The following is a 27,970-nucleotide window of genomic DNA, read 5'->3' on the forward strand; positions in this document are numbered from 1 at the left end:
GCAAGTTTATTTCAATGCTGTGGCAGCTCAGTTCCATGCTAACACACACGCTGTAGATTCACGTTTCATGTACACACTACCTCACAGACACTTTAAACCAATTTAATGGATTTAAACTCGGACTGAAAGCATCACACGATGGCAACATGTGGGCGCAGGACTCGCCCCAAACTGATCCTCGGGTTACTCATCGTCTCACTGCTCGGATATTTTTTATTTCATAAAACCTCACCAGATGTCAGTCGGGAAAACAGGAGAGGATTATCACCCGATGAGATCAACGTGGAAGACCAAGAACTTCTAAAGAAACCAGTTTATGAGAAGCCTCCTTTAGATGTGAATGCACTGGGTGAGCTGGGCTTAGCTGTTAAACTCGACCTGACAGGAGAGGAGAAGAGGAAAGAGGAGGAGAGCATTGAGAAACACCAGATCAATACTTATGTTAGTGATAAGATATCTCTTCACAGAAGATTACCTGAAAAATGGAATACACTGTAAGTTTGCCAGTCCTACAGATTGCAGGTTACACAGAGTGCCAGTTTTGGAATTTATCTGCTATTGTTACAGTACTTTATTTGTCCTAAAGCATTTAGAATTTGAGTCATTTTACTTTAAAATACTTCAGGTAATTGTGGCCAAATACCCTCCATCATCTTTGTTTCATCTGTCCAATAATCCCCTCCTCTTTAGAAGGTTTTTAACTTTAAGTTTTGAGTTACTGATTTTGAAGCAGGCGCATAAACCAGTTTCTAAACCTATAGCTTATGTAAAATTTACTTCGACTGTGGAGATCTACACCTGTGGTTCAGCAGCTTTTCGTTTTTGGCAAACCTGGGTTTGTGCTTCTTGGATTACATCTGGGCAATTTATTTTAGCAAGGTGAAAAAAGTTCCTTCTAGACCTTGACAGACACCACTGTTTCATTAATGATTGTTTGTACAAAATTATTTTGGGACCTTATTTTGGGAAGCCTCCTAGACTTTTCCATAGTGATGCTCATTAAATAGGCACTAGACATAATTATATCTGCACAGGAAAATCACCAGCTAGTGTCAGTTATAATAACTAACAAGCAAATAACATTATAAAATTATAGAACTAATTCCAAGAATACTGAGTCTACATTAGTGGAAAGAGTAATCTAAAGACCGAATATAATGTTCGAATTATATTAATAACAATAATAATAATAATAATTTGATTTTTTTTTTACCATTGCTTTATCCTGGTTAGGGTTGTGTTGTGTCTGGTTTCCTTGGATCACTGGGCACAGTAAAGTAACACTCTGGAGAGGACAATACATCACTGTGCCTCAGCCATCCAACCTTCGCCAACTGGCTGATAGCACTGCTGGGGATTCGAACCCTGAATCCAAGTGGTAGTTGGTTAGTGCAGTTTACCGCTGCGCCACTCAAGCTTCATAATGATAAAATTGATAATAATTATGCTGTTTATATTATGCTTGCAAACCTTGTCTTTGACTTGAATTTTTTTTTTTTCTAATTTGCTAATTGTTAAAACATTACAACGTACCAATTAATTTCAATAAAAAATGTCTGTGGAGAATATATTACTGAACTATCTGCTATAAATTTTGAAGTCACGGAATTGTGGTAAACCAAATGCTCTATATAACCATCATGCTTGTTTGTGGCTGCTTTGGTTGCTAATAGTAATTATAAATTATCTTAACATTCAGATACAACTAAAGGCAAATCCAAAATTTTTTTTACATGTACAACTGCCCTGACTCCCAGTCTTTTACATTTACATTTTCAGCATTTAGCAGACGCTTTTATCCAAAGCGACTTACACAATGAGCTGAACACAATGAGCAATTGAGGGTTAAGGGCCTTGCTCAGGGACCCAACAGTGGCAACTTGGTGGTGGCGGGGCTTGAACCGGCTTGAACCTTCTGTTTACTAGTCCAGTACCTTAACCACTGAGCTATCACTGGCCCTGTCTTAATTGTTTATTAGTGGAAATTGTGTCCAAAAGATTGTCCTTTGTGAAATTGTCTTGCTACATATGCAGCAGACAGATAAATATATAAAAAAACGGACTGTTTCTGTAATACACTGTGTTCGATTAAGTGACACCTAACAATCATATTTTTATTAAATTTTTAACCGCTTTACACTGGCCACAAGGCAGGAATACCCTGGACAGGTACATTGCATGGTATTGGCTATATCAGACATAGCCAGTCATGTCTGTCAGACACCCAGTTGGCCAACAGCAAAACATTTAGTCATGCAGTGCACCGCTGATGTAGTGTCTTGCTATAAAAATACATTGTACAGCCTGTCTTTCTAATTTGTACCCACAGATGCAGAAACCTAAAGTATGACTACCGGAGTTTGCCCACCTCTTCAGTAGTGATTGCGTTTTACAATGAAGCCTGGTCCACTTTACTGCGCACAGTGCACAGTGTGCTGGAGACCTCACCCGATCTGCTGCTTAATGAGGTCATACTGGTGGACGACTACAGCGACAGAGGTATGGAGAAAGTTTTGTTTTCTGTAGGTTTTAAAGATCTTGCTTGATCACACACATATGCAACACCATAACAGCAGGTTAAGATGATGCTCTGCTTGGTCCATGTGGATTCGTGCGTAACATTTTTTTTTTACAAGTATGCTGTTGATGTTTTGCATCATGACCCAGTTTAAAGTTTAAACTCTTAAAGCTTTAATTTACCAACTGCATCATTATCTTACAGTTGTATGTTGCTGCCATGTTCACTATGTTATACTATTTACATTAAATGAAGCATAAAGACTTGTTGATATGAAACTCAATTATGTGTTTTATATTTTATATTATGTGGTGCTTGAACTTGCAAGTTTGAATCTTAGCAAAGCCACCAACCTGGCCGGGTGTCCACACAAACACAGTTGGTCGAGATCAAGGTCAAATAGGGTCTCTTCCCGCTGTGATATGTGATCTTTAGGACTGGTCTGGGTGGGGAGTCACATGGAAACTAGAGTGGCTCTCTGTACACAATGCCGCTCTAGGTGGGAATTTAGCACTGGCAGGTGATAAAAAGCGGTTGCAGATTGGAAATGTGTCGGAGAGGGCGCTTCGTTAACCGACTCTCCTTGATTAGATTGGGGGTTGTGCAAGTGGCAGTGGATTCACAATTGGAAATTTAAAATTGCCAGATTGGGGGATAAAAGTTGAAAAATGTAACAAAATGTGCACCCCCAGAGCTAAACGACCTTAAAAGCTTGTTCATGTCTACAGATCTTGTAAAGCTAAGGGGCACTTAAAAACAGGTGCATTTGGAATCAACGTGATAATTCTTACGTGTGTTTGTAGAGCATTTGAAGGAGCCTCTGGAGAACTACATAGCAGACCTAAAGAAAGTGCGCCTGGTCAGGGCGAGGAAGCGAGAAGGGCTGGTGAGAGCTCGGCTTCTGGGTGCCTCCATTGCCACAGGTGATGTGCTGACCTTCCTGGACTGTCACTGTGAGTGTCATGAGGGCTGGCTGGAACCTCTGCTTCAGAGGTAAGGACACCCACTTTTTCATTCATAATGACATTTTTGAATATCTTTGTGCTAACGACTCTATCCCGGTATCTTAATGCTGCAGAATAAGGGATGAACCCAGTGCTGTAGTGTGTCCTGTTATAGACGTGATTGATTGGAACACTTTCCAGTACCTGGGCAACTCAGGAGAGCCTCAGGTTGGTGGTTTTGACTGGCGTTTGGTTTTCACATGGCATTCTGTTCCTGAGTCTGAGCAGAAACTCAGGCACTCCCCTACAGATGTTATCAGGTAGGTAACTCACGGAAGGTCATTACACTGGACAAACATTTACATTTACATTTTCAGCATTTAGCAGACGCTTTTATCCAAAGCGACTTACACAATGAGCTGAACACAATGAGCAATTGAGGGTTAAGGGCCTTGCTCAGGGACCCAACAGTGGCAACTTGGTGGTGGCAGGGCTTGAACCGGCAACCTTCTGTTTACTAGTCCAGTACCTTAACCACTGAGCTATCACTGCCCTAACAAACAAACTGTAAGGGTTCTGTTTGTCTAGGTGTGCCATTTTTTGAGGAACTATGTTATACAATAACTTTTTCTGAAACTGTATTACAGTTTGGTTTTATTTTAACTTTTTACTCAGTCAGCTGAGAGTATATCTTGAATTGGAATGCCGCAATTGCTTTATTGTCCAACTGTGCCTACAGAATTCCTGCATTAATTTCTCATTTACCTCAAAATGCTAATTTCAAATATGGACAGTGGATTTAGTAAGTATTCAGACCCCTTAACATTTTGCACACTTTATTGGGCTGTGGATTTAATGCTGATGAATGTAATTCATGTTTTTACCCATCAAACACTGATCTACACTTGACTCAGTAAAGTTTCCAGACCCTTTATTCAACATCTACTTTATAGAAGAACCTTTGGCAGCAAACAGGATTCCTGAACCATTTCCATGAAAGGGTGCACATGGTGATGCTGGTTAGCAGACATAAATAACTTTTAGGATTAACATTTGCCTAACCAGCAATAAATATTAACATTCATGTATATTGTTATAATCATTTTAAATGTAATATCTTAAAGTAGATTTTTAATGAAAAAAACTGGCAGTGGGGGAACAGAGTGTGCCAACCCCTGTCATGACAGAAATGACAGAATTATAATTGTTATACTGCTTTTCTATTTCAGATCTCCCACCATGGCTGGGGGGCTGTTTGCAGTCAGCAAGAGCTACTTTCATTATTTGGGTACATATGACACAGGGATGGAAGTGTGGGGAGGAGAGAATCTAGAGTTCTCATTCAGAGTGAGTGTCTATAGTATTTACATACAGTGTATCACAAAAGTGAGTACACCCCTCACATTTATGCAAATATTTTATTATATCTTTTCATGGGAAAACACTATAGAAATAAAACTTGGATATAACTTAGAGTAGTCAGTGTACAACTTGTATAGCAGTGTAGATTTACTGTCTTCTGAAAATAACTCAACACACAGCCATTAATGTCTAAATGGCTGGCAACATAAGTGAGTACACCCCACAGTGAACATGTCCAAATTGTGCCCAAAGTGTCAATATTTTGTGTGACCACCATTATAATCCAGCACTGCCTTAACCCTCCTGGGCATGGAATTCACCAGAGCTGCACAGGTTGCTACTGGAATCCTCTTCCACTCCTCCATGATGACATCACGGAGCTGGTGGATGTTAGACACCTTGAACTCCTCCACCTTCCACTTGAGGATGCGCCACAGGTGCTCAATTGGGTTTAGTCCATCACCTTTACCTTCAGCTTCCTCAGCAAGGCAGTTGTCATCTTGGAGGTTGTGTTTGGGGTCGTTATCCTGTTGGAAAACTGCCATGAGGCCCAGTTTTCGAAGGGAGGGGATAATGCTCTGTTTCAGAATGTCACAGTACATGTTGGAATTCATGTTTCCCTCAATGAACTGCAGCTCCCCAGTGCCTGCAGCACTCATGCAGCCCAATACCATGATGCTACCACCACCATGCTTGACTGTAGGCAAGATACAGTTGTCTGGTACTTCTCACCAGGGCGCCGCCACACATGCTGGACACCATCTGAGCCAAACAAGTTTATCTTGGTCTCGTCAGACCACAGGGCATTCCAGTAATCCATGTTCTTGGACTGCTTGTCTTCAGCAAACTGTTTGCGGGCTTTCTTGTGCGTCAGCTTCCTTCTGGGATGACGACCATGCAGACCGAGTTGATGCAGTGTGCGGCGTATGGTCTGAGCACTGACAGGCTGACCTCCCACGTCTTCAACCTCTGCAGCAATGCTGGCAGCACTCATGTGTCTATTTTTTAAAGCCAACCTCTGGATATGACGCCGAACACGTGGACTCAACTTCTTTGGTCGACCCTGGTGAAGCCTGTTCCGAGTGGAACCTGTCCTGGAAAACCGCTGTATGACCTTGGCCACCATGCTGTAGCTCAGTTTCAGGGTGTTAGCAATCTTCTTATAGCCCAGGCCATCTTTGTGGAGAGCAACAATTCTATTTCTCACATCCTCAGAGAGTTCTTTGCCATGAGGTGCCATGTTGAATATCCAGTGGCCAGTATAAGAGAATTGTACCCAAAACACCAAATTTAACAGCCCTGCTCCCCATTTACACCTGGGACCTTGACACATGACACCAGGGAGGGACAACGACACATTTGGGCACAATTTGGACATGTTCACTGTGGGGTGTACTCACTTATGTTGCCAGCTATTTAGACATTAATGGCTGTGTGTTGAGTTATTTTCAGAAGACAGTAAATCTACACTGCTGTACAAGTTGTACACTGACTACTCTAAATTATATCTAAGTTTCATGTCTATAGTGTTGTCCCATGAAAAGATATAATGAAATATTTGCAAAAATGTGAGGGGTGTACTCACTTTTGTGATACACTGTACATAAAGCTTTCTGGTGTTGTTTTTATAGGCTTTATTTTAGTAAGGAAAGTATGGCCAGTGCAAATAAACAACCAACAGTGTTTCTTACATTTACTTTGATTTTTATTTTATTGCAGATAGTGTGAACCCCAGATATTTTATGTTTTGTCGGGTCAGCTTCATTTAATTTGTTAATATACATCCATAATTCTATTCATGATTTGGTACAAAAGCAGTTTCCATGTAAGTTTTTGAGAAGCAAAGATAGGCAGATAATAGTTTGTCAACAAATATATGAGAAAATTATAAAAATGTTGTGTTCTAAAAACAGCGTTCCTTAAAGCAAGATTGGAAGGGATTGCATATTTCTTGCTCAACAATGCATAATATTTGATTTAAGTAAGCTGGCGGAATTTCACTGCTTAAAGGGCAAGTGTGCAAGCCTAAGCTGAACATCCGTGATCTCTGATCCCTCAGACAACACTACATCAGGAACCGTCATTCATCAATAGCTGATATACTCACATGAGGGATTACTATGGCAAACCTTTTTTTAAACACTACAACAAGAAATAATACAAATGACGTTTAAATTTTACTGTGCAAAAAAGAAGCCATATGTTAACCATGTTCAGATGTGGCGTCCAGTTCTCTAGACTCAGAGGTATCTGGGATGGACCATCATACAGTGGAAACGTGTATTGTGATTATTGATTATTATTGATTGATTATTGATTATTATTATATGATTATTGGCTGCAGTCTGGAGGGCAACGTGAATTGTTGAGGCTGATTGTCTTGAGTAACTTTGGCATATACAGCCTCCTCTCCCAGTTTGATAAAATGTGCAGTGATAATGGGGCCTTATTTGTTTCTTCAAATGTAGTGCTCATCTATTCAATCAGCTGTAACTGCATTGCAAAATAAAAAGAACTTCTTTCTCTTTTTTTTCTACTCAGATCTGGCAGTGTGGAGGGAGTTTGGAGATTCATCCGTGCTCCCATGTGGGCCACGTCTTCCCTAAAAAGGCTCCCTACTCCCGCAGCAAAGCTCTGGCCAACAGTGTGCGCGCTGCAGAGGTCTGGATGGACGACTACAAGAAGCTGTACTACCACCGCAACCCTCATGCACGCCTGGTAAGCACAACAATCTGTTAATGTTTGCTCATAGTGGTTTGACACTTTTTTTTGTTTGCTTGTCACTTTCATGTGGCCTATTGTACACATAAGTCAGTGTAAAAGACAGCTTCACTGCAGGGTAAACAGATCTAGATTGCTTATCAGGTGTCTGAGAAATAAGATACACGTGGTTGACTGCTTATCTCCACTTGCGTGTTCACTCGGGCTGTTAGCGTTAACCTGTTGAGTGACGGTCAGCACAGAGTTGAGTAGAGTTCCGAGGTGACAGTTTTAGTGCTAGGTGTAAGATTACAGTAATGAGAGGCGGAATCTCTTCCCTGTGAAGTTTCCATGCCTCTGTTTTTAAGAGCTGTTCCTAGTACAGATGTCTTATCTCTCCTCTTCTGGAAGGTTGTGCCAACCTACGTTCCTTTGCAGAGTGCTCACACAAGCATAAGTCAGCCTTTTACTGTGCAATGTCAGTGTATACAGTGTATATTTCAAGTATTCAAGGTGTTAGATTATAATGCATTGTCATGTCATGTCCTCACAAAATCATACTGGTCTATTAGTGGAAATGTTATGCCTAAATAAAATACATTTAAAAGCGTTTGGTTAAGCCGGCTAGAACATGATAATATACACGGAATGTAAATTCTTTAATGAGAATATAAGGTGAGTAGCCTTTGCTATCTGCTGTGCCTTTCTAATAAGGGTCATTCTAACCTGTGCACATTGGTACCAGGGTTCTTTAAAAAGTTTCTGCACTTTTTTAAAACTCTATTTATTAAATATTTCAAAAACAAATCACATAACTCTTCTGATGCATTTTTCCCAGTATTGTACCAACTTTTTAATGTCATCAGCAATAAATGTTTTTGGTTGAGCCACTGATGCACCTCTGCTTTCACATCATCATCACATGAAAATCTTCTTCCCCTTAAAGCTTCTTTGAGCAGTCCAAAAAGGTGGAAATCGGATGGCGCTAAATCTGGACTATAAGCTCTCTCTCAGTCTCTCAGACACAACCAATTACTACTCCTCCCACCCTCACCATTTCCAACTAAAATATAAAAGTGTGGAAACTTTTTGAAGATCCCTCGTATAAACTGATGTAAGTAAAAATTGGTTTTAAACAATCACTTGCTAAATCGCTTGTTCAAACAATAAGTTTCTATATCTAGGTTTTGCATCTATACCATGGGCAGGGTGCCAGTCTATTGCAAGACTTTGGCCATCCCCATCTCAGACATGCAATAAACTTTATGAATACCTCACCGCTTGTGCAGGCACCTCCAACAGACAGCAGACATGGCAAAAAAACTATTTGATCTGTCCCTCCCTTAGACACAGCAAATTGTAGACGCAGCAACACCTATGTTCCGAACTCATGGTGGTGGTGTGCTAGCAATAGTTCACTATGCCACCCAAGTGCCCCAGTGAACCATTAAAACTAATAAATTGCCGCTCAGGTGGCGCAGCGGTAAAAGACACGCGCTGCAACCAGAGCTGGATTTCGAAGGAGCGTCGTTTCGAATCCAGCTCTGCCTTCACGGTCGAGGCTGGGCGGCTATGGACAACGATTGGCCTGTTGTCCGGGTGGGGGGCGGGACTTGAGACCGTAGGGGATGCTCTCTCAGGAACGGGGCGGTTGCGCCCTCTGCTGGCTGGTTGGTGGCGCCTGTATGGAGACGGGAGGGGGTGTGGCGGAGTGTGTGATCCTCCGTACACAGTACTCTGCCACGCTGCACTCGTCAAGTGTGGGTGATAAGACAGTCGATTGGCTGTGCACGTTTCGGAGGAGGCATGGAACGGCCTCGTCAGCCCCAATCAGGAGCAGGAATCCGCACTAATGAGAGGATGATAGATGGGACGAAATTGGACGTGCTAAATAAAAAAAATAAATAAATAAATAAATAAATTATGATTTTTATTACATTTATTATGAATTAAAAGTGGATAGTCTGCTAGTGCTATGTGCGATAACAGTGTGATGCTTCGTGTTGTGTCATCATTACTTTGCTTAGTCAGATTTTGATCGTCCCCCCCCACCTCACTGAAAATTAAGCCTAGTCACAGTTAAAAATAATTAGTCATATGCTTTCATAGTACCCGGACACCCAGCTGGTCTTTTGGCCACTGCACTCTGATGAATAATCTTCTCATCAGTAGGTGAAATCATCCATCATTGTGCAGTGCTGCTAAATGGCTCTGAAGGGACTCTGCCCTCACCAGCTGTTGCCTGCAAATAGTTTGTGTGCAGTACTCCTCTGTGGGCCATAGCTCAGCAGTATCCTGCATCTGAGAAGACAGGAATGTAAGCGTTCACACAAACAAGCTTTTTTGCCTCTAGCTGCAGTTTAGTTTGTGTGAGGGTGAGCTTACATCTCACTGTTTTCTCATCTTTGAGGGGATATGAATTGGTACTTTGCAGTATAGGTAAAAGTTATACCTAGGGCCCTACTAAATTCATGGGAAAATGTGCTTAATTTGATGGACCTCATTTTGCAAAGATCACAGATTTGACAGATTTTTCTTTATATTTTTATGCATTTTCTCCCAGTTTAGTGTAGTCATTTTGTCGTCCGCTACTGGGGATCCCCGATTTTTTGCAGTTGAGGAGGGTATATTGCTGCTCATGCCTCTTCCGACCCGCACGCAGCCCTTAACGGAACCCTTTTCCACCCATACACTCTGCACAGGCGCCTCTATCCGCCAATCAGGGTCCTTACACAGCGTTTGAAGACCCCATCCTTATATTCCGGTCATCCCTCCCTGCAGGCACTTGCAAATTATGCCTACTTGATGGGTCCCAGCCGAACGGTGGCAATGCAGAGTTTTGAACCGAGGGGTTCAGAATCTTGGCGCTAGCGGAATATCCCGTTACGCAACCTGGGTGCCAGTTAAACGGATTTTTAAAGAAAAGTGCAACATTTCTTGGCAGTCATTAAATACTCATAACACTCATAAATTGAATGATAGAATTAATGGAAGCTACAATACACAGCCAACCTACCTTAATAGTTGGAATTAAACCTAGAACAATCTGCAACGGTGCGAGGCAAAAATTCTCATCCATGTTTTGATACCCCCCCTCTACATCCACAGAATTGGTTGTGAGTTTTCCAAACTTAGTTACTCGAGTCGTGTTTTTAGATGCTTTGCACTTCAACATCTTGAACATTTTCACTAACCAATTGCTAACTTAATTGCCATAGGATTACTAGGACCGCCTCATATTGCAAATTAATCAGTGAACGTGAGCCACTTTAAATTTTTTTTTTTTAAATTACTAAACACAAATGTTACATTTTGAATTTCACAGCGAATTGCACGGGAAAAGGCTCATTTCGTGGATTGTGACGCGGGCCTTAGTTATATCCAATAATGTAATTTTATATTATATATCATGGTTACATTTTTTTGTAGCAAAGAAGTGAAATAAAAGGTTATTCCTGTTATATTTTCTTGCTTGGTATTAATTCATAAAACAAACTATTTTACAGTATATTCACAGTAAACAACATAATTGTAATCACCTATCTATACTGCACATAGCTTAAAATTGATTTAAAGACACTGACCTCAACCCCACTGATATGTTAAAACATTTGACCAGACCATCTTGTCCAGCTTCAGTGTGAACCTCACACATGCTCCTTTGACAGAATAGGCACAAAGTCTCTCAGACACACTCCAACATTTTGAAGTGGAAAGCCTTTCCAGAAGTGCAGAGCCATCCCAACATTGACCAGGATGTAGCCCTTTGTGAAAATAAATAAACAAAGTCAACAGACGACTAACAGTTTATTTTATTCAATTTCTTTCACTTCATTTTGCTGATGTCCAAACCATCTCAATCTCTCCTTCCTTTTGTCTCCAAAACATCCTACCTGTGCTTTCCCTCTATCAATCCTGTTCTTAGTCTTGTTTATCCTCATTACTCCCAACAACAATTGTAGCATTTTTATCTCTGCCACCTCCAGCTCCCTGTCCTGTCTTTTTGTCAGTGCCACCTCCTCCAAGCCATATAACTTTGCAGGGCTCATTATTGTCCTGTAAACTTTCCCTTTCACTCTGGCAAATACCCTTCTATCACAAATCACTCATGCCGAATTGTATGTGTGAAATGGTAGCAAAGCTCTAGATTGCGTGTTCTGCATCTACTGGGTTAAGCTCATTTGAAGGATAGTCCTGATTCTAATGGATTTGAACTTTTTTTTATCAGTATACTGAGCCACCTGCTATAGCTCAGTATATTTTACTGCTTTTTTATCTCATTACAGTAAATTCTTATTGCCAGGCAGTCTTATTATATTCATGAGACTAAATGGGGCAATAAAGCTTAATTTCATCTCACACTGAGAGACCCACAGGGAACCTTAAAAGCAATATTGTATTGATCCTTATCAAATCTTCAAAGTGCAGTTTAGATTAGTCTGTGTGCTCTAAATGAGTAACGTTTTAGCTTATTAATGCTATGTCCAATGTTTAAATGATCAGAAGAAGGAATACAAACGAGATACTTTAGCAGTATCTGCATGCTTTACAATTTGCAATGCTTTTAAAATTTGAGGTTATGGTGGTACTTTAAAGATTTATGGTAAAACATGGTACAGTGGTACTTGACTTTTGTTTCCTGTTTCTAGGAGGCGTATGGTGATGTGACGGACAGACTTAACCTGAGGAGGCAACTTGGCTGTAAAGACTTCATGTGGTACTTGGAAAATATCTACCCAGACCTCCATGTTCCACAAGACTGGCCTGGCATGTTTGGAATGGTAAAATAACCAGGAATTTACATACATTTTTTTTTTTTAAAAGGGACATAATACAGTAAAATAATTCATAAAATACAGTAAAAAAGAAATTGCACATATAAACAGTGGACAATTGTTTGCAACTGTAAATTAAATTACATGTAAATTTTAATGTTTTAACTAATCAACTTAATTTCATTTGGTTTCTATCTGCTCATTCAAAATTTTATAGCTGCAACATGTTCCAAAATAGTTGGGTCAGTGACATGCTTACCACTGTGTTTCATCACTTTTACTTTAACAGTGTTCTGTAATTATTTTGGAGTTGAAGACACCAGTTTTTGTAGTTCTAAATATGAATTTGTTTCCTTTTCTTGCTTGATATATCACGGCACAAGTTTCCATTGTGACACTGGTCTTGACTGCAGGCAGGCTAGTCTAGCACCTGCACTCTGTTGTAACAAATGCAATACAAATGTGGGCTGGGCATTGTCTTGCTTAAAGAAGCAGCGATGTCACTAAAATATATTGTATAGATGGCAGCAAATGTTGCTTCAAAGTGTGTTTGTACCCCTCAACATTAATGGTGCCCTCACAGAGAGGCAAATGACCCATGCCATTGACACCAAAAACTCTTGATTGTTACCATGGTAACAATCTGAATGTTTTTTTTCTCTTTGACCTATATAAAAGACCTTTATTATTTCTAAAAAATATTTAAAAAGTTGACTCATCAGACCACAGCACACGTTTCTGCTTTGTGTTGATCCACATGAGATGAACCTGAGCCCAGATAAGTTGACAGTTTCTGGATGTTGTTGATATATGGCTTCTGCTTAGTGTAGTAGAGTCTGAACTTGCATTTGTAGATGGAGCAAATAAATATTTACTGACAAAGGTGTTCACAAATGCCATCTGAGATAAGTGGTCACAGGCTTTGTGTAATGCCACTTTTATATATCTGCATTTGTATTATCTGTAAATACTGTATTTCTGCTGTTTTAAGTTTAATATCTATAAAAGACAGCTAACAAAGCATTTCTTACTAGTAAAAAACTTTTCTAAATTAGGTTTGTACAAAAGTTCTTAAAGAATATTTGCTTCTGATAACATGGTATTGCTAATTTTACTTCTGTTTTACCTCTTGAATTTTTTTACAACTTTCAGCTGAAGAATCGAGGAATGAACGGGTATTGCTTTGACTACAATCCACCTGATGATCATAACATTGGTGGCCAAAGGATTATTCTGTACCCATGTCATGGCATGGGACAAAACCAGGTAGGGCTCTTTTTTGGTCTACAGAAAAAGCAGGATATTCCTTTTAGCAAATCTGCATAGTTTGTTCTATTTTCTTTCTATTTGTAACCTATTTAAAACATAGTATATTGTGCCTAATGGGAATAATATGCTTTAACCCTAAACTTGTTTAGCTTTAAGAATATTACAGGAGAACATTATACACTATTAAAAAGGTGTTGTGACCCATGTCATCTTGTTGTCAAGCAAAAATGTATTACAGTTCCAAAAAAACCCTTCTACCCTTTTTAATCCCATTTGGGACTCGAATCAAACCATATCTTGAGGACTTAAAGCTGAATTCAAATATAATGGCCCAGAGCCCCAACAATACCATACCTCTGTGGGAAGTCAGAAAACCAAACATCATATTTGACCTTGCCGAAAAGAAGAAAGGAACTACACACCCAAACATATACATCAATGAGTTTCTTAAAATTAAAGAAAAATACCCACTCCACCTTGCAATCTATACAGATGGATCCAAAACTACTGACCAGACAACAGCAGCCATATACGCAAAAGGATATACAAACAATGCCTCAAAGCACTACAATCATACACATCAGACCATCCTATCATTAGTAACATACAATGAACAATCAGCATTTTAACAGAGCAAGAATATGACATACAACTATGCTGGATACCAGGACACAGTGGAATTACAGGAAATGAAAAAGCAGACCAAGTAGCTAGAGGAAAAACAAGACAAAATACAATGAACATCAAAATCCCATCAACCGACTTAAAAGCATCAATAAATCTCTACATCAAAAGAAAATGGCAATACTCAACTCACCAATAAACTATATGAAATACACCCAAACGTTAATGCCAAGCCAAGAATCCACCAGGGACGACGCATTGACCAGGTCATATACACAAGGTGCCGAATCGGCCACTCCAGAATAACCCACCAACACCTGATAAAAGGAGAAAACCCCCCAACCTGTGAAACCTGCCAAACACCTATATCAATAAAACACATCTTGAATACAATAAAGAAAGAGAACAAGCACACATGCCAGAAACTATTAAAGAGACTCTCACACAAGACAACACAAGAAGACTTTTAACCTACCTTGCAACCATAAAAATAAAAATGAACATATAATATGGACCAAAATATCAAAACACATACATAATACCTATTACTGCCATTAACTGACACCAATGTGTTAAACATGGCGTTAAAACCTAAATAAACAAACAAACAAAACCCTTTTTAATCAACAACCATTTTTACATTGTGTACAATCTAGTAAATAAAAAGATAATTGCAGAAAGTTTTCAGATCTTGCTTTAGGTGCTGGAACATAACCCTCATAGGGTTTTACTTTTGGTACACCTTTAAACGTTAAAGTGCTTCTCTTGTGTCTTTGTTTTCTCTGTGCTAGTTTTTTGAGTACTCTTCCGACAATGAGCTCAGATACAACACCAGGGAACCTGCAGGCTGTGCTGTGGCTGACCCCATCTCCACCTTCCTTAGCATAAACCTGTGCAGAAAACCCCATGAATCCATACCTGAGAACCAGAAGTTTTTGCTTAAGAAGGTGAGACACTGTCACTTCACCCTGGGAGCCATCACTCTGAAATTCGTAAAGCTTGGACACAGTCACAGCTCTTTTTTAGATATTAGTTCATAATAATATTCTAGGAAACCTTTAAATCCGAAATCCTCCTATCACAGCGTTGTAAGATGGTGAGAGATGTACTGTATATGGGTCAAAGACGAGACGTAACTTTTTAGTGTCCCCACTTGATAAATAATATACAATTATATTAATATAAGTGGATATACCTTCAATCTACTCCATTTGTACATCTTTACTGAAACCTAAAGTAATTTTTATGGAAAATGTATGATTTTTGAAAAAATAACCCTTGAAACCCCCAAAATGTCATTCAGTGCAACGGTCCCCCTACCTCTTTAAGTAATAAAACATTAAGAAAAAACTAATTAATCTTAAGTAAAACTTAAAATTTACTGCTTTGGCATAATTGTACAAATGTCATGTGTGACATATTAAATAATATTCAATCAGATGTGTTTTTAACATTAATAATATTCAGGATACTTTCAGTCCCCATTTTCCCAATCTTCAGTTGTCATTCAGTACAACGTTAATAAAAAGCCTTATTTTAATATGCAGTCAAGCTACTGCAGTCATGTGACCAATTATAACAACAAAAGAAGACTCCTGGGGACCCTTCAGCACACACACGAGGTCAATGCATTTTAACATTATTTGATAAAAATGTCTTTTTACTGACACAGTACATTAAAGAACAAAACTGAGTTTGAGTACTCATTCAGTACAACACAGAAAAAGTAATATTACGGTTAATCTTGTAAACAAACAAGGTTATTAACATTTAAATGTGTGAATATGTGTAGAAATGTCTTTGAGCTAAGGTCAATGTTAGCTTTTGCTAACCACTGGGATAACTGTAAAATGTGCTAAAGTAAAATTTCTGTCATTCAGTACAACAACAGTCATTCAGTGCAACCGAATTTCACTGTTGCACTAAATTGACAATGACATTGTTATACTGACTTTATAATGTTTTAAAATTATTTTTAAATATTAAAACCACTTTTTTCCATTCTAATCTTCTTTAATAAGAGCAGTAATTACAATGAATATTAATAATTATGTTTTTGATGAAGTGGTCCCTGAGATTTTGTTATTGTCAAGTACGATGACCTGCCATTCGTTGGGCAGGTACTGCTGTCTGTAGGAGATGAGGTTCAAGTTAGCTGCATGCTACAAAATTGAAACAGAAATTCCATTGTGTGGCCAAATCCACCTGATGAAATTTACTACCTTAAGTCTGATGTCAAAATCATAATCGCAGAACCAAAGCCATGTACAGCAAGAACCTCAAGGTTAACAACAAAAGACTGGAAAACATTTGTTCAGTTCATGAAATAAAATGCGACTTCAAATGGTTTTCATGGCTGAATGAATTTAGATTTACTGCAGCAACTTTTTCACGTGTTATGACACAAATTCCACACTTCCACACTGTTCTGGTGCCTTACAAGTTGTTATGATGGCTTCATTAGCTATGTTTTTCATTGCCTTACTTTTTTCATGATGTAGTAATATTATAACACATACTTGCCACTGGTGTGGCATATTTTCATTCTACTACTGCTACTTTATTCAATAAAGAACTTAAAAACAAATTAAGTCATGAATATTCTGATGTAACAGGATAATTTGGAGTATGTCATTCAGTGCAGCATAAAATCATCATACAGTGCAACAAAAACATTTGCTTAAAATAACTGTAATAAGTAATTATTATATATTTTTTTCATGTGAATGCAAGAGAATCCAGGCCTGCTTCATAGAAAACAAAGTTTGATTAGGTTTCAAATAGAATAGAATGTGTAGCAAAAACATCTTGTATACAAATAAACAAAATCCCAAGATGCATTAGAGTACAAACAATGCACAGAAAATTCAAAACAGAGTAAGTACAGCTTCTTCTGAGGTTTTAAATCTTTTGTAAGAGATATACTAAACTTATAAATTTGAAATGGCTAAGATTGTTCCTTGTGTGTGTATTTTGTCATAAATTAGTCGTTGCACTGAATGACATTTTTGTGCCCTTGTTGTGTGTCAACAACGCTAAAATTATCAAATAAGCAAAATGCTGAGAAAAAAAATACATATTTACATAGGTGACACATTTGTGCACAATATTAAATGAAAAAATTATACAATTTAACCATTTTATTTTTTTGGTACTTGGAACACCCTATTCGTCTTTCACCCATATAAGGTTGGGGTTATTCACCACCAGCTTGGACTGAAGAAGTCACTCGGATGAGTGACGAAACGTATTGCTACAACAAACTTGTGTCCAGATGAACTGATTTAACTTTGTGGTGTTGTTATTTTACTGAAAAATTCAACAGCACATGGAATTTGACCAGCAGTTTCCAACCTTTTGCATACGACTGCATCCTAATAGCAACTAATATTTGATTTAATACAGGATGGGTGGTACCTAGGAACTTTTACTCATAATATCAGTGTGTAATGCCAATTAGCTAATATTAGTGTCAAACTGAATACTAGCTGTTTGGGTAAAACCCGCCGGAAGAAAAGTGCTCAAAAAGACCAAGCAGGACTTTGAATAGCAATGAAAGGCAGATAAATTGGCCATTGCATTAAAGAAAGATACCAGTTTGGGTTTTCATGAGTGTACTGGGCTATGGTGTAAAACATTGCATTTGGCCCTTGCCTGTGTCTGACTGAGCATGCCTGAGGCCTTGGAGCACTCTCAGTGAGAGAGAACAAACATGCTGACATTTTCCCCATCATGCCATATGTTTTAGAATAGAAAGCCATCACTGTCATTGCAGGGCTTTTATTTTCAAACACAAGTAACAGTGGCTTGTAATGCATATGTGAGTATATGTTTGTTTTGCTTAGTACAGTAGTTAGGATATGCATTCTGCATATATAGATGCTAGGTACATAAAATTTCCAATTTGTATTATAGCCAATATAAATAACTCAGGAAAATTTACAAAGAGTGGGGCACAGTGGCACAACATGTAGTGGGGATGCCACATAGCTCTAGAATACTTGGAATTAAGTTAGGCTGGTCACAGTTTTTACATAATTAACTAATAGTGCTAATTTAAGGCATGTGTGATCATTTAAGGTAACTGTTAGTTGTTATGTTCTTTTGTCAATGACTATTTAAATAACCAAATTGGTATGCAGTCATATTTTATATTATATGCATTATATATTGTTGATCAGGGCCTTTACACTATGGGCTATGTATAAGGATGTTTTAATATTGTATCATTTGTTAAAGTCGTTATGGAAATATTGGCTGTGTAACATATTTGTATGTTTTAGTAATAACTATTGCTGTTTTTCATAAACTTTTTGTTAGGTTACAGTTTTATATTACACAAAGTATTGTTATACATGATATCAGAAAATATAACAGTAGCTTAAATTCAACAGAAAAAACAGATTAATCATTGATAGCAATTATTTGTATGACAATCCCTAATCAGCCTAAAGTTTGTACTTGTGACAGGTCTCTTTTAAGAAAAGCAGTTATCAGAACATGCTATATATATACAGTGTATCACAAAAGTGAGTACACCCCTCACATTTCTGCAGATATTTAAGTATATCTTTTCATGGGACAACACTGACAAAATGACACTTTGACACAATGAAAAGTAGTCTGTGTGCAGCTTATATAACAGTGTAAATTTATTCTTCCCTCAAAATAACTCAATATACAGCCATTAATGTCTAAACCACCGGCAACAAAAGTGAGTACACCCCTAAGAGACTACACCCCTAAATGTCCAAATTGAGCACTGCTTGTAATTTTCCCTCCAAAATGTCATGTGACTCGCTAGTGTTACTAGGTCTCGGGTGTGCATAGGGAGCAGGTGTGTTCAATTTAGTAGTACAGCTCTCACACTCTCTCATACTGGTCACTGAAAGTTCCAACATGGCACCTCATGGCAAAGAACTCTCTGAGGATCTTAAAAGACGAATTGTTGCGCTACATGAAGATGGCCAAGGCTACAAGAAGATTGCCAACACCCTGAAACTGAGCTGCAGCACAGTGGCCAAGATCATCCAGCGTTTTAAAAGAGCAGGGTCCACTTAGAACAGACCTCGCGTTGGTCGTCCAAAGAAGCTGAGTGCACGTGCTCAGCGTCACATCCAACTGCTGTCTTTGAAAGATAGGCGCAGGAGTGCTGTCAGCATTGCTGCAGAGATTGAAAAGGTGGGGGGTCAGCCTATCAGTGCTCAGACCATACGCCGCACACTACATCAAATTGGTCTGCATGGCTGTCACCCCAGAAGGAAGCCTCTTCTGAAGTCTCTACAAAAGAAAGCCCGCAAACAGTTTGCTGAAGACATGTCAACAAAGGACATGGATTACTGGAACCATGTCCTATGGTCTGATGAGACCAATATTAATTTGTTTGGTTCAGATGGTCTCAAGCATGTGTGGCGGCAATCAGGTGAGGAGTACAAAGATAAGTGTGTCATGCCTACAGTCAAGCATGGTGGTGGGAATGCCATGGTCTGGGGCTGCATGAGTGCAGCAGGTGTTGGGGAGTTACATTTCATTGAGGGACACATGAACTCCAATATGTACTGTGAAATACTGAAGCAGAGCATGATCCCCTCCCTCCGGAAACTGGGTCGCAGGGCAGTGTTCCAGCATGATAATGACCCCAAACACACCTCTAAGACGACCACTGCTTTATTGAAGAGGCTGAGGGTAAAGGTGATGGACTGGCCAAGCATGTCTCCAGATCTAAACCCAATAGAACATCTTTGGGGCATCCTCAAGCGGAAGGTGGAGGAGCACAAAGTCTCGAATATCCGCCAGCTCCGTGATGTCGTCATGGAGGAGTGGAAAAGCATTCCAGTGGCAACCTGTGAAGCTCTGGTAAACTCCATGCCCAGGAGAGTTAAGGCAGTTCTGGGAAATAATGGTGGCCACACAAAATATTGACACTTCAGGAACTTTCACTAAGGGGTGTACTCACTTTTGTTGCCGGTGGTTTAGACATTAATAGCTGTATATTGAGTTATTTTGAGGGAAGAATAAATTTACACTGTTATATAAGCTGCACACAGACTACTTTTCATTGTGTCAAAGTGTCATTTTGTCAGTGTTGTCCCATGAAAAGATATACTTAAATATCTGCAGAAATGTGAGGGGTGTACTCACTGAGTACACCCCTCACATTTCTGCAGATATTTAAGTATATCTTTTCATGGGACAACACTGACAAAATGACACTTTGACACAATGAAAAGTAGTCTGTGTGCAGCTTATATAACAGTGTAAATTTATTCTTCCCTCAAAATAACTCAATATACAGCCATTAATGTCTAAACCACCGGCAACAAAAGTGAGTACACCCCTTAGTGAAAGTTCCTGAAGTGTCATTTTGTGTGGCCACCATTATTTCCCAGAACTGCCTTAACTGTCCTGGGCATGGAGTTTACCAGAGCTTCACAGGTTGCCACTGGAATGCTTTTCCACTCCTCCATGACGACATCACGGAGCTGGCGGATACTCGAGACTTTGCGCTCCTCCACCTTCCGCTTGAGGATGCCCCAAAGATGTTCTATTGGGTTTAGCTCTGGAGACATGCTTGGCCAGTCCATCACCTTTACCCTCAGCCTCTTCAATAAAGCAGTGGTCGTCTTAGAGGTGTGTTTGGGGTCATTATCATGCTGGAACACTGCCCTGCGACCCAGTTTCCGGAGGGAGGGGATCATGCTCTGCTTCAGTATTTCACAGTACATATTGGAGTTCATGTGTCCCTCAATGAAATGTAACTCCCCAACACCTGCTGCACTCATGCAGCCCCAGACCATGGCATTCCCACCACCATGCTTGACTGTAGGCATGACACACTTATCTTTGTACTCCTCACCTGATTGCCGCCACACATGCTTGAGACCATCTGAACCAAACAAATTAATCTTGGTCTCATCAGACCATGGTTCCAGTAATCCATGTCCTTTGTTGACATGTCTTCAGCAAACTGTTTGCGGGCTTTCTTGTGTAGAGACTTCAGAAGAGGCTTCCTTCTGGGGTGACAGCCATGCAGACCAATTTGATGTAGTGTGCGGCGTATGGTCTGAGCACTGACAGGCTGACCCCCCACCTTTTCAATCTCTGCAGCAATGCTGACAGCACTCCTGCGCCTATCTTTCAAAGACAGCAGTTGGATGTGACGCTGAGCACGTGCACTCAGCTTCTTTGGACGACCAACGCGAGGTCTGTTCTGAGTGGACCCTGCTCTTTTAAAACGCTGGATGATCTTGGCCACTGTGCTGCAGCTCAGTTTCAGGGTGTTGGCAATCTTCTTGTAGCCTTGGCCATCTTCATGTAGTGCAACAATTCGTCTTTTAAGATCCTCAGAGAGTTCTTTGCCATGAGGTGCCATGTTGGAACTTTCAGTGACCAGTATGAGAGAGTGTGAGAGCTGTACTACTAAATTGAACACACCTGCTCCCTATGCACACCTGAGACCTAGTAACACTAACGAGTCACATGATATTTTGGAGGGAAAATGACAAGCAGTGCTCAATTTGGACATTTAGGGGTGTAGTCTCTTAGGGGTGTACTCACTTTTGTTGCCGGTTGTTTAGACATTAATGGCTGTATATTGAGTTATTTTGAGGGAAGAATAAATTTACACTGTTATATAAGCTGCACACAGACTACTTTTCATTGTGTCAAAGTGTCATTTTGTCAGTGTTGTCCCATAAAAAGATATACTTAAATATCTGCAGAAATGTGAGGGGTGTACTCACTTTTGTGATACACTGTATATATATATATATATATATATATATATATATACAGGTATATATACTGTGTATGTATATATATATATATATAAATATACTGTATACAGGTCCTTCTCAAAAAATTAGCATATTGTGATAAAGTTCATTATTTTCCATAATGTAATGATAAAAATTAAACTTTCATATATTTTAGATTCATTGCACACCAACTGAAATATTTCAGGTCTTTTATTGTTTTAATACTGATGATTTTGGCATACAGCTCATGAAAACCCAAAATTCCTATCTCAAAAAATTAGCATATTTCATCCGACCAATAAAAGAAAAGTGTTTTTAATACAAAAAAAGTCAACCTTCAAATAATTATGTTCAGTTATGCACTCAATACTTGGTCGGGAATCCTTTTGCAGAAATGACTGCTTCAATGCGGCGTGGCATGGAGGCAATCAGCCTGTGGCACTGCTGAGGTGTTATGGAGGCCCAGGATGCTTCGATAGCGGCCTTAAGCTCATCCAGAGTGTTGGGTCTTGTGTCTCTCAACTTTCTCTTCACAATATCCCACAGATTCTCTATGGGGTTCAGGTCAGGAGAGTTGGCAGGCCAATTGAGCACAGTAATACCATGGTCAGTAAACCATTCACCAGTGGTTTTGGCACTGTGAGCAGGTGCCAGGTCGTGCTGAAAAATGAAATCTTCATCTCCATAAAGCTTTTCAGCAGATGGAAGCATGAAGTGCTCCAAAATCTCCTGATAGCTAGCTGCATTGACCCTGCCCTTGATAAAACACAGTGGACCAACACCAGCAGCTGACATGGCACCCCAGACCATCACTGACTGTGGGTACTTGACACTGGACTTCAGGCATTTTGGCATTTCCTTCTCCCCAGTCTTCCTCCAGACTCTGGCACCTTGATTTCCGAAAACAGTACTTTGGACCACTGAGCAACAGTCCAGTGCTGCTTCTCTGTAGCCCAGGTCAGGCGCTTCTGCCGCTGTTTCTGGTTCAAAAGTGGCTTGACCTGGGGAATGCGGCACCTGTAGCCCATTTCCTGCACACGCCTGTGCACGGTGGCTCTGGATGTTTCTACTCCAGACTCAGTCCACTGCTTCCGCAGGTCCCCCAAGGTCTGGAATCGGCCCTTCTCCACAATCTTCCTCAGGGTCCGGTCACCTCTTCTCGTTGTGCAGCGTTTTCTGCCACACTTTTTCCTTCCCACAGACTTCCCACTGAGGTGCCTTGATACAGCACTCTGGGAACAGCCTATTCGTTCAGAAATTTCTTTCTGTGTCTTACCCTCTTGCTTGAGGGTGTCAATGATGGCCTTCTGGACAGCAGTCAGGTCGGCAGTCTTACCCATGATTGCAGTTTTGAGTAATGAACCAGGCTGGGAGTTTTTAAAAGCCTCAGGAATCTTTTGCAGGTGTTTAGAGTTAATTCGTTGATTCAGATGATTAGGTTAATAGCTCGTTTAGAGAACCTTTTCATGATATGCTAATTTTTTGAGATAGGAATTTTGGGTTTTCATGAGCTGTATGCCAAAATCATCAGTATTAAAACAATAAAAGACCTGAAATATTTCAGTTGGTGTGCAATGAATCTAAAATATATGAAAGTTTATTTTTTATCATTACATTATGGAAAATAATGAACTTTATCACAATATGCTAATTTTTTGAGAAGGACCTGTGTATATATATATATATATATATATATATATATATATATATATATATATATATGAAAGTCTGTGTTTGTAATAAGCCTAATGATGAAGCTCATTTAATGTGTATTTCAGGGATGCACAAACCCTGTTAGTCCATGTTTAAAACAATTGCTTTACTAAGACTGTAAATTCTAGATGTCCTCGACTTTTGGTACTTATTTTTTAGGTGCAATTCTGTAACAGTCTTTTGTAGCCATAAAACTAGCACATAAGGCTAAAGTCAGACACCAAATTGTGCCTCTTCCTCATGTATATGCTATTAAAAAGGATCATAAAGTGTGACATGGTGGAAATCCGTCTTACATAATCAATAGGGCAATAAACAGTGGTCGGCTTTGCTCATAATTTCTTAAAACTTTTAGAACCAGGTATAAATCAGTACTCCCATGTTGCTGGGAGTGTTTGCTTGATTAACTTATCAGCTTCCTGATTGTTTTAAATGTTATTCACAACTGATCAGATAATATGAGGGATCTTCAAAAAGTTTCCACACTTTTATTATTTATTAGTTGGAAACGGTGAGGGCGGGAGTAGTAGTAATGGGTCGTGTCTAAGAGAGCTTATAGTCCGGATTGAGCGCCATTTGATTTCCACCTTTTTGGACCGCTCAAAGAAGCTTTAAGAAGCAGTGTGGTTTTATGTGGTAGCTTAGACACCAAGGTCCTTATTTAAAATGAATAAATAAATAATAATGAGTTTGTATTTCGACACATTCTCAGCTTTATGTTGGTTAATTTTCATTATTATACAGTAAACTTTAATGTATTAGTAGGTGAATTAGGTGTCACCTGCTCGATGATCTGCAGCTTTAGTGAACTAAACTAACGCAAGACGCAGTACGTGACGCAGAACGTTTACATAAAAAGGAAATGTAAATGTACGTGTGCCGATATCAGTGGTACAAAGGTGCATTTTTATTGCACCTCATTTTATTTAGATGTCATCTTTGTACATCAGCTAAATATCATTATGTAATTTTTGTTGTTTTAACTGACTTGGTTCCCATCAAAATCTGTGTCATTGTGGTTAACATAACAGGCCTTTATAGTATCAGTAATTAAATCAATATGTTCAATCAGATTCAGATGCTGATGCAGTATTTCTGGTCAGTGACAGCCCTGATACCAAAACTATACATCACTTTGGTGCATGTCTGCCTGGAAGTGTTTTTGTAAAACTTGTTGAAAAGTAGAAATGTTGAAAATTAGTGTGAGAGCTGTTCTTCATTTTATTGAATTGTTTAAACAGGATGGCACGCTGTACCACATCCAGACCCAGAAGTGTGTTGAGGCTGTGAAAAAGACAGATAATGGCAATCCTGGCCCCGCTCTTCGACCGTGCAGTGAATCAGCATACCAGCAGTGGTTCTTTGAGGAGAGGAAACTGTAGAGCCTTAACAAATCTTACTGCTTTTTCAGATCACCAGCACCCGAGTCAGGTTTGCTAAAACATTGCACCTTGGTGCAAACCATCAACTATTGTACTACAATCACTCTGCTGGATTATTAACTATTTAAGGGCATTTAGGAATTACATTTAAATGTAGGTGGTGGCAGTACTGTCTTTATTTATTATTAGGGATTTTTTAGATCTGATACAGACTAATGACATTGCAAATGCTGGATTAGACTTTATGTTTTCATTCATTCATCGTTTTACCACCCTTCATCCTGGTCGGGGTTCTGGGTCTGATTCATTAAGCAACAGACTAGGAACACCCCGGACAGGTCAGCAGTCCATCATAGAGTGCACACACACTTGTAGAAAGAAACTGGGACACATGAACATATGTTCTTAAACAATTACATCCAAATTGTTACCGAGAATTGCCACCGACTGTCAAAATATTAGTATTTTAACAACTCTGAAAGTAACACTAAGTTCTAAACTAATCATGCAAAGCTGGTATTATAAGGCCACATCTGGATTAAGTAATCTGGATCTGTACATATGTCCTTGGTGATTGATGACATACTTAAAAGTTTATCACTTTTCAGCATTAGGTAAGTCAGTAAGACAGCAAAGGTGTGCCACAAACAGATGCTACAAAATAACCTTCTCATTCTTCTGGTAGTTGCTTTGCTGTAATAAAAATGCTATGACAGATGTGTTTATGTCTCCACTTAAGCTACGTGAAGTTACATAAAGCAGCTTCAAGCAGGCAGAAAATCAGGTTATTTGTGCCTTTTCCCATATGTGTTGCCAGCTGTACTTGATGTTAATGGAGAAATATTTACAGACAGTGAATCATATCTTAATGACATATGGCATCAAACTTAGTCCAAGAATTCCTCCAATCAATTTGTACTGGTTGTTGAAATAAAAAATCAGGTGTTGGAGGCAGCCAAGTATGTATCTCTGCAGACCGGAGTACCGTGAGTAGGAGGGGCTTATACCGCAAGTGGGCGGGTACCCGCAAGTAGGAGGGGCTTGTGCCGCAAGTGGGCGGATATCAGCGAAAGAACGTCTTTGCAAGACAGGGTCCTAAAGGAGTAGGGTTCAATGAATTTCCGGTCTTAACCCACTATTTAATATGCAACTTTCACATCGGAAACATAATAAAAATACAATTAAAATAGTATGTGTTACCTGTTATTGTTCAAATATCATTGTCAGGTACAGGTTACAGGTACAAGTTAAATAAAATGCATTTACATTCTGATTTTGGATAAGAGGTATTACTAAACAATATTACTAATAGCATACACAAATCAGGCATAACATTATAACCCCCTTCTTGTAAATCTAAAACCCAAATAATTAACCTTTAATAGGTCTTTAATATTCTAATGCATTTGTCCCTAAGGACAAAAAATTGCTTCTTCGCAAAACTGCTGTAAAAATATTATGCATGAATATAAAACTTTTAAAACTACTTCTGCCTGAAATATACATATCAAATATAACTTTTTTAACCTTTTAAATGCTGGTATGTTACATAGCACCATTGTTTTTTATTGAAAAAAAAAACCTAAAATAATTTCCATAAAATACATTTCAAGGAGCATTTGATTCTTACTGTTATTAGGCCCTGAGATGGGTCAATGATTGACAGCAACATTGATTTTGGTGCTTTTTTTTTTTTTTTTTTTTTGCCAGATTGTCAGATTAAAAGAAAAACTCACACTCAAGGCCAAAAAATGACTACTTCCCAAAAACTGCTGTAAAAATATATGTAGGGTGAGAGAGAGAGAGAGAGAGAGACAGCAAGTAAGATAAATTACTATTCCTGCAGCAGCTGATGAGCATAGAAGATGCCCTCTCTTTTTGATGTGTGGGGCATTTCTCCCACCTTGTGCGGTGTTTCGTGCTTAGGAGCAGCACATCCTTGCCCAGTCAAGGAATAACTGACCAGTGTGTGGGTCTTCATAAAAGCAAAGGTGGAGGAGAAGAGCGCTCTTGCTCTTGCCTGGAGCAACTGAGGGGAAGCTCAGGCTTGTGTCCGTGAATTGTGCCAATCAGGGCCAGTTTCCATCTGAGCAACTCCTCTTAATAATGAATAATCTCTGGCAAATATTAGCTGTATTTATTCAACACAGCCAAAATGGTTTGAATAAAAAAAATGGCTCTTAAGGGTTAAGTTGGACTAGGGTTTTGATGATTATGCTTTCATATAGTTCATTTCAGATATAAGTTAATTGTAGTGTGTTAAATTATTATATAACTTTTGTATAAATAATAGATTATTATATCTCTACTTGATATTAGTGAGTCCATTGTGCTTTCATTAGAGAAAACAAGTGTACACTGTTACACTTCCATATATTTACAGGTAATTCCCATGGGTTCCTCCCCACCCATATTAACTGAAAAAATACATAAATGATTTGCCTGAAATATGCAAAGGCACAGAGTGTCGAATGTATGCTGACGATACAATAATTTATGTATCGGCAAAGACTCCACAGAAAGCAGCAGAAATATTAAATAGGCAAATGACTAGTGTTTCTCAGTGGCTTAATAACAATTGTTTGTCTTTAAATCATACTAAAACTGCATCGATGTGTTTCACCTTAAGACAAAAACAACAAAAAGATTTTTTGATATATGATAATGAAAAGGAAATTGAGAAAGTTAGTGAGTTAGTGAGTTCAAATATTTAGGAGTGACTTTGGATTCTCAATTAAAATTTGATACTCACATAAAGAAATGATCCAAAACTATTAAAACTTAAACTGCTTTCGAATGATAAGACCTTGCATTTCACTGAAGGCTGCAAAGATGTATGTGCATGCTATGATTCTATCTCATATGTCATATTGTGCAACTGTATGGGGTCAAGCTTCTCAAACAACAATTAAACCTATAATGTCAT

General features: G+C 39.0%; 1 protein-coding gene across 1 annotated transcript; it reads left to right on the plus strand.

Annotated features, from left to right (window-relative positions):
• The first annotated feature begins 138 nt into the window (after positions 1–138).
• On the plus strand, positions 139–25,735 carry galnt12 (UDP-N-acetyl-alpha-D-galactosamine:polypeptide N-acetylgalactosaminyltransferase 12). The gene is made up of 10 exons (XM_062990701.1): positions 139–494; positions 2,330–2,499; positions 3,322–3,511; positions 3,597–3,782; positions 4,692–4,809; positions 7,366–7,542; positions 12,174–12,305; positions 13,452–13,565; positions 14,984–15,139; positions 24,904–25,735. The coding sequence occupies exons 1-10, from the start codon at positions 139–141 to the stop codon at positions 25,042–25,044; spliced, it is 1,740 nt and encodes a 579-aa protein (XP_062846771.1). The 3' UTR covers positions 25,045–25,735.
• The last annotated feature ends 2,235 nt before the right edge of the window (positions 25,736–27,970 follow it).

This window comes from Trichomycterus rosablanca, chromosome 2 (assembly GCF_030014385.1).
Source record: "Trichomycterus rosablanca isolate fTriRos1 chromosome 2, fTriRos1.hap1, whole genome shotgun sequence".
Lineage (NCBI taxonomy): Eukaryota > Metazoa > Chordata > Actinopteri > Siluriformes > Trichomycteridae > Trichomycterus > Trichomycterus rosablanca.